Source organism: Arachis ipaensis, chromosome B7, assembly GCF_059453495.1.
Source record: "Arachis ipaensis isolate K30076 ecotype BB chromosome B7, ASM5945349v1, whole genome shotgun sequence".
Taxonomy (NCBI): domain Eukaryota; kingdom Viridiplantae; phylum Streptophyta; class Magnoliopsida; order Fabales; family Fabaceae; genus Arachis; species Arachis ipaensis.
Window position 1 is genome coordinate 45,167,554 of NC_142442.1, and position 11,310 is coordinate 45,178,863.

The 11,310-nt window shown below is 33.1% G+C and overlaps 1 protein-coding gene across 1 annotated transcript; it reads left to right on the forward strand.

Moving 5' to 3' along the window:
• The first annotated feature begins 1,118 nt into the window (after nt 1-1,118).
• Nucleotides 1,119-7,010, forward strand: LOC107607153 (uncharacterized). Its single transcript, XM_021108025.2, has 10 exons — nt 1,119-1,886; nt 3,201-3,278; nt 4,100-4,141; nt 4,209-4,311; nt 4,719-4,786; nt 4,860-4,904; nt 5,003-5,110; nt 5,196-5,283; nt 6,274-6,320; nt 6,623-7,010. Exons 1-10 carry the CDS (start codon nt 1,239-1,241, stop codon nt 6,698-6,700), a joined length of 1,305 nt encoding a protein of 434 aa, XP_020963684.2. The 5' UTR covers nt 1,119-1,238; the 3' UTR covers nt 6,701-7,010.
• The last annotated feature ends 4,300 nt before the right edge of the window (nt 7,011-11,310 follow it).

Here is an 11,310-nt window from a genome sequence, read left to right on the forward strand (position 1 = left end):
TTATTTTTCTGTCAATGACAAACAAAAATTACTGACATGAAGACATGGACAAATACAAGTTGTCTACGTGTGCAAACAGGACAAATTAGTCCCTTGACTTAGGACTTCAAAATTGTGTCATTTTAAATATATCTCCAATTATTAGGCTTTTTTCTTCATTCTCAATAAGATAATAATACTCTTCATTCATTGATTCTGCATTTTTAATAATCAAATATCCTCTTCCGAAATCAACCTCATTGCTATAAATTCAAACTTCTCCTCCATTAGACTCAAGTTCCTTCAAACCATAAGGTCACTTGAATAGAAGAAATAATTAATGAATTAAAACACTAACCACCAATTAACAACATGAGAAATAAAAACCAATTTGAAATACAGCAACCACCGCCCATTAACAATTAATAACGAAATAAAAAATCAGTTGAAAACCTTCTTGAGAAACCGAAAGAAGGAAGGAACCAGAAGTTAGGCTCACATGAGAAAGAAAGCTTTGATGGCAATAGTTAGAAGGGGAGAAAGACAAAAACCACCTTTCGATAAACATTTATGCTATATTCTTCCTATTTAAGTGGCTAGATAACGTTAATATGACAACAACGACTGGAATTGGAATGCATGTTTGGAGGCAAGCACGATATGAGGGAAAAGATGATGAGAAGGGGTTGGCGATCGCAACGATAGAATTTGGTAAACTAGAATTAAAATCGCAGTTTCAAACTCAAGAAGAGGAATAATGGCGAAATAGACGGCTGGATGAGGAGGAGAGCCGCATAAGTGAAAATGATGGCGGAAAAAAATGGAAAAAAAAAGACGCAGCTTTAAAGCCTTGAGCCCATGAAACCATAACTAATTTATCTTGTTTGTACACACACGTAGACAACTGAATATCACGTATATTTATCCATACTTTTATGTCAATATTTTTTATTTGTCATTGACAACAAAATATGACAAGTTATTTGCTACAATTAAATATAGAAAATTTTTTATGTATTTAAAAAATTAATAAAACTAAAATGTTCCATCTTAAAAATATTATAAACTAATTTGAGTAAGTATTCTATTTTTAATATTTATTTAACTGAAAAAAAAAAAAAAAAAAACCCAAACAAACCAAGTTCAAGCAAGCATAAGCCTACGTCTAAACCAAAGAGTTCCCAACTTCCCATTAACCCGGTTCGCCAAGTCTAAGCTCTTCTCACTTCACTCTCTCTCTCATACTCATACACACAACAATGGCGGCACTGAAGCTTCTCCTCTCCCAAGCTCGCCGCCACCATTTCCTCTTCAAACACCCTTCGCGCTTCCACTCCCCATTCTCCCTCACCTCTCACAGATCCCTCTCTTCTTCCTCGCCACTACCACAAGATCAACAAGACTCACCGACCCCACCACAAGACCCTCCTCAAAGGAGACCCTCCTTCCAATCCGTCCCAATCCAGCCCGTTTCCTACCCTGTCAAACCCAAAGACCCGGCCCCCCAACAAACCGAATCCTCGGAGCCTCAGTTCCCCCGCGAACGCCCGCCCCCGCCCCCTCCTCGCCGCCCGGTGTCGGCCGAGGGCCGGGAGGAGTCGCAGCGGGGATGGACAAGGGAGGACATTCGGTACGTGAAGGACGCGCCTTCGATTGAGCCGGTTTCTTACGCTCCGAGAGTGGCGCCGCTGCCGGAGGATAAGGTCGGCGATGATCCGGGTGTTGTGACCGCGGAAGAGAGGAATGAGGAAGCGGAGAAAGAGAGGAGGATGCTTGAGGTTGAGGATGAGATAAGGAAGAAGATGGAGGAGGAGAAGATGAAGGTGCCTTTTCCGATGCTGATCATGCCCAAGCGCAATGAGACTCCCCCTGTCCTTGATTTGAACGAGGCCATTCGCCAAGTTAAGGTTGGATCATATGTTCTTGTTATCGAAATTGCAGTTTTGAATTCATTTCTGAGTTTGATTTCCATTCGCTGTGTGTGGATAACTGTTTTAGTGCATGCTTGGTATGTATATCTCAAAATCAATTTCAAGAAAAATTAATCCATACACACACTTAGATTGACATTGACATTGTATCAGGTGTGCTGCCAGGTGCGGTGCGTTTTAGTAATTTCTTTATGAGATAGTGGATGGGGAAGTTTATTTCGGGAACAGATTTTGATTTGAAGAAGGAAAAATGACGATGTTTCAGATTTTCTCTTTTTCATTTGCCTTTCAGATAGGTGGTTAGGTTGTGTAGATTTCTTATGTTCTTTCTTCAGTGAATATTCATCCTGGGATCCATACAGCCTACCCTATGGGAGAAGGATTAGTTATTGGTGTTGCTGACTTGCTTTTGCTTCAGTAGGATTTGTTCTGTGCCCAAGTTTAGTTTTAGGTGATTAGTGCTAATAGAGAAGGTAGAGGTTGAAAAAAAAATTATTTGATTAGTTTTGGCTGCCTTAGCAACTTGTATAGACCATTGAAAATATTACTTTTCTGAGATAACTTGTAAGTTATGCATTTTGAGAAGTAAAAAAAGGGAAAATAAAAATCTTTTTGTGAGACTAGGGTAAACACTAGTAGGTCATTTCTTTTCAGACAGCAATCTATACTGAAATTCTACATTTAAGTGGACTTAAAATTATTGCTGCTAGTAAGTAGCATGTAGGTATATAATATGCATTTATCTGTCTCTTCCTATAAAAGTTAGTGTACTAATTATAGCAATAGAAGTTGTAGAAGTAACAGCCATAAGTCATAGATATATCATATATGGATGGAGAAGTGTACTAATGTTACTTTCTTTCTGAGAGGACAATTATAAAATTCTGGTGGGATTTAAATTTAACGCTGCTATACTGTGTAGATACCTGCAAAACATGTGAAAAAGTGACTTTAATTTTAAGTGTTGCAAAAATTGTTTAGCCACCATAGCCGCTGTAGGCACCATAGACTCTCATATATATTCAAAATTTTCAAGTATCATGATGTGTAACAACATGATTGTGCCTTCTTTCCTTTTTTCCCCCTTTTTTTGGGGTGTGCGATTTGTAAATTATTGGATTTAAAGTTTTGCTTGGTGCCAGTTGCTATTTTTTGGTATGGACTCTACTGATTGGCCGTCGGCCTCCTGCTGATCCTTTGAATGAATCTTCTTGAGTTCTTGACTTCTTATATTAAATGATCCACGACTTACTATTATTTGAATATATTTTAAATATTGTTATTGTTCAGGTCAGTGCCAAGGCAAAGTTTGATGAAACTGTTGAAGCACATGTAAGATTGGGTATTGATTCAAAGCGAACAGAACTGGTATGAGTCAGTATATATCAATTACATTTCTTTTAACTGTTCCACGTCTTGTTTGCGTGGCTAACTTTTTTAAGTTGACATATCGGCTTGAGCTTTGAAAGTATGACTTGTTGTCCATGTTTTACATATATCGTATGAGTGGTAGTCTCAATACATCAAAGAGAGAATATGATTATTATCCCACTGATTAAGCAAATTCCTTCTTTATACGTATAACTGCCATGTGATAAGAAGACTGCCTGTAGGACTTCAAATTATCCACTTCGAATCACCTATCATATATGCTTGTATGTGCTTCATTAATAGTTAAATTTTGAGGTCCAATTTACATTATATTTACCAAACATGGAACATCTGCATGTTTTTATTTTGATAATAGCATTAGCTTTGCATGGGATTTTTTTCCCCTAAAGAATATATATATTATATTTGACTGAGATAGTCCTTTTAAAGCTTTTCTGGTTCTTTGTTGGACCAGGAAAGAGTGAAGAAATTTATTATCCTTGATGCTTGTGGTACAAAACTGCTCTAACATTGCTTCAGTCAAACTCATTTGCCCAATCCCACTGTGTTGTGGGGGGGGGGGGGGTCGGGTCTTAACTGTTCTAAGCATTGCATGCTTTAAATTATTTATTATGTTGAGTGCATTTCTTTCAAAAAAAAAAACAAAAAAAAAAATTTCAGGACTGCTAAGTGAAAATGATATTTTTTATTCTTTTGCTTCTACATCCATATCATTGCTAGATGAATTTTTTTCCGTCTTGTTATATGGCGTTCTGTTAATTCATTCCTTCTGAAGATAATGGTTCCAACTGTGGCAGGCAGTTCGTGGTACTGTGATTCTGCCTCATGGTGCTCCAAAGGTAACCTGTGATTATTAATTACTGCATATAATGCTTGGTTTGTAGTCTAATTATTTATATCTTTCAGGCCGTCAGTGTGGCTGTTTTTGCAGAAGGGGCAGAAGCAGAAGAAGCTAGAAATGCTGGAGCTGATATAGTTGGTGGCAAAGAACTTATTGAGGAGATTGCTAGTAATGAACTGATCTCTCTCTCTCTCTCTCTCTCTCTCTCTCTCTCTCTCTCTCTCTCTTCTGTGTGTGTGTGTGTGTATTGTTCATCATATGAATTGGTATTATATCTTTTTCCCATGAAAGTTTTTTCCCTTGAGATTCAGATTTTCATAGTTTTTGACATGTCAAACTCGGGCATGCTGATCTGGGAAAATGTGTTTTGTTCATCACATGCTTATGTTAGTTACGAGACATTTGTGTGCCATTAGTTATGCAGAGGAGATATTAAGCTTATCTTCCATGCTTTAGCAATTATAACTTTTAGTTTTAATGCCAATAATATAAAACCCTAAGCTATGTGTTAGGCCTTTTTTTTTGTGCTTGTGTTATTCATATCTAATAGTTTGTATTTGTATTAATTACTACAGGTGGTAATAATAAACTTAAAGTTGACAAGTGCTTCTCAACTCCTGGAATGGCACCTCATCTTGGAAAGGTATTTTGAATCTGTCATCTGAATGATTGGTTGGTTTTTCTGAAATATGAAGATTATGCGAACTATTATGCAGATAGCACAATATCTTAGAAAGCGCAGGTTGATGCCAGACAAGAAAGTAAGCTTTTCCAATGCTTATTGACTTTCTAATTTTCTTTTTGAACGGCACGGCATGAGTAGATCGTATTGACTCGTGACTGCAAATATGTTTTACAGCTAGGTACTCTGACTAGTGATATTGCTGGTCAGCTGAAAGAACTAAGGCAAGGTCGCGTTGAGTTTAAGATGGAAAGTAAATCAATTTTGCATATTGGAGTGGGAAAGGTGAAATCATGTTCTCCTTGAAATTCATATGGGAATTGCTATGCTGCACGGGATGTAATCTTATACTTAAAATTACTATCTGCAGGTAAGCTACAAAGAAGAGGCTTTACGAGAGAATATTGGCGCATTTATGAATGCTGTTTTGCTTGCCAAGCCTGCTGGCTTAAAGAAGAGTAAGTAGCACATATCCTTGTGCTGTTGTTTTTTTTTATCTCAGGAGAAAATATGATTTACCATTACCTACTGGGAAAGGAAATTTTCAATGTTTTAGCTCCTGAAATAGTGAAGTTGCATTTTAATAGTTGGTCACAAAAAATAACCAAGCACACTAAAAAGTTAAGTCTAAAGTTTTATTTTAAACACTCCCATCTCTCAACCTTGGCGGCAAACACAAGAATTTGACCTGGATGAAGACTACAATGTATATATATAAGACTGTTAATGTTGAATGGTAGCACATAAATAACGTATACTGGTATTGTGGTTTTCTTTTACAATGGAAGATTTCACTTGGTTTTTCAGTGAAATGTTGATCTTATCTATATAATTGATAGCATTTAAGCTGGATTCCCTAACATAAATCACAGTATTTTGACATGTTCTTAAGTCAGATTTATCCTTTGCACTAATGCTGATATTTCTTTTTGACTTATATAGCTTAAGCCTGTGGTTTTCCTGGAATCCTGTTGTCACCTTCCATGATTGGTTGGGTACTAGTGTTTATTTTTCTTACAACTGGGAAAGTCATTGGAATAAATTGATAACTGAAAATTCAGGTTATTACCCTTGCCATGCGTTGCAAGAAATTCTGGAGGTGTTAACATAAACTAGGTTCTAGATTTTAAATAAACAATATGGTATCATTTTAAGACAACCATAAGTATGACTGAGAAAGGTTAAGAATATTATATATCAAAGTTAGGTTTATTTTAGGGAAAGCTTACTGTAGAGAATGAGACATTGATAGTTCATTAGTAGCATGTGATGGTAATGCAGATTCACACAGATATTCACATAGTTGGAATGATGATTCTGTTTTGCATGGAGGAGTAAACTTCGAATGCTTGATTCTGGTTTTATTTTGTTTAACATGATCACCAAGTTCATGTGTTAGTGTTACATTTATTTCTATTATCTGACACACATTCTTTTTTGCTGGTCAGCTTCCAAATATGCTGGGTATGTGCTTTCTGTCCATCTAAGCAGCACGGTAAGCTCGAATTTATTCTCCTATCTGTTCTATTTTACTTCACCACTATCTTGGCCTTTGCTTAACCACCAGAATATTATAGAAATGAATCATCTCCTGGTGCTACAGTGCCTTGTAGCCTGATTCCTACTACTAGTCCTAGGTTAGATGGACTATGCAGTTCAGAAATTTTTATTATCTTGGAATATTTGTGCTATGAGGATCATCAATTCAGAAAAACTGATAATGCACATTTTCTCAATTCTTGTATATCTGCTTTCTTTCTTTCAAGTTGCCAAGTCAGTGCAATGTTGTTGTTGCAGATGGGGCCAGGAGTACCTGTTTCAATACAATCGCTATCCAAAGCAGCCGATAATTACAAGAAAGTGCACGTGGTATGAGTCAGTGGATGAGGCGCAGTTATTATGGGCTCTCAACATGGCTTATAAGTTTTGGTAACAAAATGTTCGCTTAGTTTTCTGTTTATTACCTTGATTTTAGGTGGTTTCATTTTAGATGTATGTGTCAATAATTACTTGGAATAGTGACATTTTTGTGCGAAACTAGTGGAATAGTGACCTTGTAAAATATAGGTTACCGAATTTGGTTTAAAGAAAAACATTGAGCTAACCTTTTGGTCGCTAGTGTCCGGGTTTAGCTAGTGGCATGCTTGCTGATCTTTAATCTAATGAAATTTTTTTTTTTTTCAAATTGGTATTTGAAGATCACTTGGGAGTTAGTGTAATATGTTACATGATGACATCTGCTAATAAAGTCTAAACTTGGTTTGAAGAAAAAAAAATGCTTAATACTAAACATTGGTCATCAGATTAGGTATTATGTATTCGTGTGTTTTTAACTATTTATAGGTGTTGTTTTACTCATTCTTTTTAACAAAGTGGTCGAGTATAAAAGTAATAATTTTTTTTGGCGGTAGAACAGTATATTTTTCATGAGCACATACCATTATAAATTTTATACTTTTATTTCGGTTTTGATTATAAACTAGCTTTTAATCTGTGCATCAGTTGTTAAATAAATGTTTAATTATAAGTGTTTTATAAAATTAAGTTCAATATGTAATATGGTAAACTTAAATTCCTTAAATAATTGAAATTGCTATCATTAGTGTTATTCATGCTCAGAGATTAAAATAATCAAAACTCGTTTAGGATAGAAACTAAAATCAGAAATACATATAAGATATATCCGAGATATAAGCCACGAATCCCACAATACGACGGTAAAAACCGAGATATTTTCCAACTTACTATTACTATTGGATTCCTTATGGTAAATTCCATGACAATACTGGCAGAGAAATTTGGACATTAATGAGTGTGTTTCTAGTAGTACATGCACTTTCAATGCTTGTCTCAATAAATCCAACTCCTTATAAATCTTTTTGTGATTCTCTTATGAAGACGATGCTATCAGCTAAAAATATGTACCATATTATGGGTTTTTGATACGTTCAGTAAGCACAACCAAAATTAATATGAAAAGTTATTAACTTAAATTATTATACAAAAATTTTCTTAAAAGTTAATTGTGATATGCCAGTGTTTTTCCGAACTCTCATGTGGCGGGGTTTGGTTGCATTATATGAAATCATTATGACACTTGGTTGCAGGATAGTTTAGAATATTTGGCATATGATTCAGTCTTTAGAAATGAGTTTTTGGCAGTCTGAAATGGTCTTATACTTACGTGGAAAGTTAGTTGTGATACGTTCTCTTGAGGTGTATCTTTTGTTGTAAAGTGAAAAATATTATGAATTATGTTGCAAGTAATAATAATATGGATATTATTGCTAAGATTCAGGAGATGTTAAGCAAGAATTGGGAGGTGTCTTTCAATTGGGTTCGGAGAGACGCTAATACTGTTGCTGACTGACTGGCTGTGATACGTTCTCTTGAGGTGTATTTCTTGCAGATTTTGATAAAGGAATTTGTTGTTTAGTTTTGTGTTGTGTTCTTGCTTTGTTGCTTGTTTAGATTTTCCTAGACACGGAAGAAAATACCACCATTGGATCCCAACCTAGTTATAACTCAATCATATGTACGCACTTGTACGAGTATACAGAAGAAAAATATTCAAGGACCATCAGAATTTATTTTTTTGGCTATCACTTTTAGCCATTAACCTAATTCTTTTAGTCTAGTAATCCAGCAACATATTTTTATTCCACATTTTTAAATATTGATGGTTAACTGCTGATTAAAAATAAATTCTGTTGGCCCTCTAGCATTCTTCTATATGAAATATTTGCTTCCTTCTTCTCTAAAACTCTTCAAAAAATTTGTCTTTGGCACCTTATCATACAAATTTTCTAAGTCAATAAATATAACGTGTATATCCTTCTGATTTTTCTTTCACATATTCATGTTTTTCTTTCATTCTATAATATAGACTCGATTGGATGGTAGAATTGTTCCTTGAAATACCTCCAAAAGAGAATTATCTTAGATGATATGTACCTACTTTAACTTCTCTTATATACAAAGGCTTTATACTAAGAATATAAGACAAATAGTTGAAGTTGAAGTAGCTGCACATTATAATAGTTATATAAGACAAGCCTATCTTTTAGAGGTATTTCAAAGAACAATTTTACAATCTAATCGAATCTTTACTACATAACGAGAGAAAAACATAAATGTGATATTAGATATTCTTTGGGAACAAAGCAAATTAATAGTTTCAAGCTTGGGAGACATATTTTAGAGATTGAAAAATATATACATTCATATACATGCCGTTGTCTAATAAATTCTGCTTTTGAGATAAAAGGCTCTCGACAATAAGTGCAAATTTTGAAAGTGCCTCCATTGCAATTGATTGAGTATTAAGTCAATTTTCTTTGAGAAATCTAGGTAGTTTTGGACAATTTCAACCATAGCCGCAAGAGAAGGTATCCCATAGTCCCACACCAAATAACTAAATGTCCTTCCAAGGTTTCCAAAATTATAGGGTATGAGAAGGTTCCGGTTGAGTAATGAAGAGGGGATCTAAAAGGCCGTGGCTAACCAATCAGGTCAGTTTCTATTGATGTCGGCGATGAAAGCTTCATGTTTTACTCAAGTAGAACTTTTATTGGAGAATGTAGAATTTTCTACTAGAGCTTTTTATTTTTAATATTGGAGAAGAGCATGTGTTTTGCTATATTATGGAAATAAAAGTGTATCACGAAATTGTGGAGGACAAATAAAAGAAATTTGAGGGTCAAATTTGTGTTTATACAAAAAATTTGAGTATTACATTTGTGTTTATTTTTTTATTATTATTTTAAAATACAAATCTGAGGATCAGATTTATTATACTCATATTTGTGTTTATATTGAGAATTAGCTAGTGAAGAATTGGGTGAGAAAGGATATTTAAAGATGAAGAAAGACATAGTTACTAAGCAAGGTTATGCGAATTGCATGAATGCTTCTTATTGAACTACTTAATTAGTTATATTATGTGCAATATGTATTGAAGCATATTTTTTCTTTGTAATTATGATTATATATAAACATGGGAAAGGAAGATGCAAAATGTCAGAAATAAATATTTTCACATATTAATAGAATGGTTTATTTTAAGTTTGATATACTCTTATTATTTATTATTTGAGAATTCTCCGAACTAATTCATCAACCTATGGCACATTATGCCTTGCCAAGAATCTATTGTTATCTGGTATAGATGGTAAAGTTTTTGGTGACCAGAATATTAATAGTTAAAGATGGTCAAGAGTTGACCTTCAAATAAAATAATAATATCTAGTAGATTTGGTTTCACAACTTTTTAATATTCTGAAGGATGGTTAGGAGTGTGCAATAATTATTAGAAAGTTATCTTGTGGATAGAATTGTTATTTGAGATTATCTTAATGTGTTGTTGGGTCTTGGACAAAAATATTATTAGACCATTATACAAAATAAAATCAAAATTGCTCAAGTATAAGGCCGAATCATTTTTTTGGCACAATTGTAAAATAAAATTTATTTCTTCAATAATTTATTCTTTAATTTGTTTGTATTTCTCTAAAAAAAATAACCGTAAAAAATATTATGATACCCTAAAAATTTTATTAAGGGAATAAAAATTAGTATTTTTTTACGAGATATATTTGTAAGCTTTATTTTTTATATTTGTTTAAAAAATTGTTGGATTGTGAGAGTGTTCATTTTTTTTTTAAAATTATACAAAAAAATAATAATGAATTAATATAAATATATTAACATTTGTAAAATATATGTTATAAATATTAAAGTCAACTACCAGTATAAAATATATGTTAGAATATAAATACATATTTATTATTTATTATATACTACTGATTTTATAATTAAAATATGTCATATGTCACTTTTTTATTGTAATTAAAATCAAATTTTTCTCTCCAAAATTAAAGAGTTCTCTCCTCCTCTCTCTCTCTCCCTTTCTGTATCTCTCTCATTCCTTCACTCATTCTATCTCTCTTATATATCATTATCAATTACTAATTATAAATTTGACTGTACCATCAAAATATACAACATGGCATTCTCTAATTACATTCAAACAAAATTAAAATTTTAAAATTGAATATAGCTATATTATATATTATATTTATATATTACTAACTAATTTAATAACTAAAATGTGTCACATGACACTCTCTTATTAAAACTTAGAGAAATTTTCTCTAAAATTACTAAATCTCCTTCTTACATTCTCTTATCTACGTCTTTTTTTTTCTATTTCTCTCTATCCTTCGCACTCTATATATAATTTATATTTTATATTAGAAATTTGAAAAATCAAAATGTGCCACCAAATCTTCTTTTATTGTAATTAAAATAAAATTTTTTTAGCTTCCAAAATTAACAAACTCCCACTCCCATTCTTCTTTTTTATCTTTCTCTCTCTTTTCTCTCATTCTCTATTTTCTCTACCATTTTGTTCTACAAAAAATAAAATTTATAACAATATAATATAATTTAAATAAAAAATCTTATTATATACATTTTTTTATTTA

Coding starts and splice junctions, on each gene's coding strand:
- LOC107607153 (XM_021108025.2), top strand. CDS start 1,239: ATGGCGGCACTGAAGCTTCTCCTCTCCCAAGCTCGCCGCCACCATTTC. Junction 4,905..5,002: donor GGTTGATGCCAGACAAGAAA/GTAAGCTTTTCC, acceptor TATGTTTTACAG/CTAGGTACTCTGACTAGTGA. Junction 6,321..6,622: donor CTGTCCATCTAAGCAGCACG/GTAAGCTCGAAT, acceptor TTGTTGTTGCAG/ATGGGGCCAGGAGTACCTGT.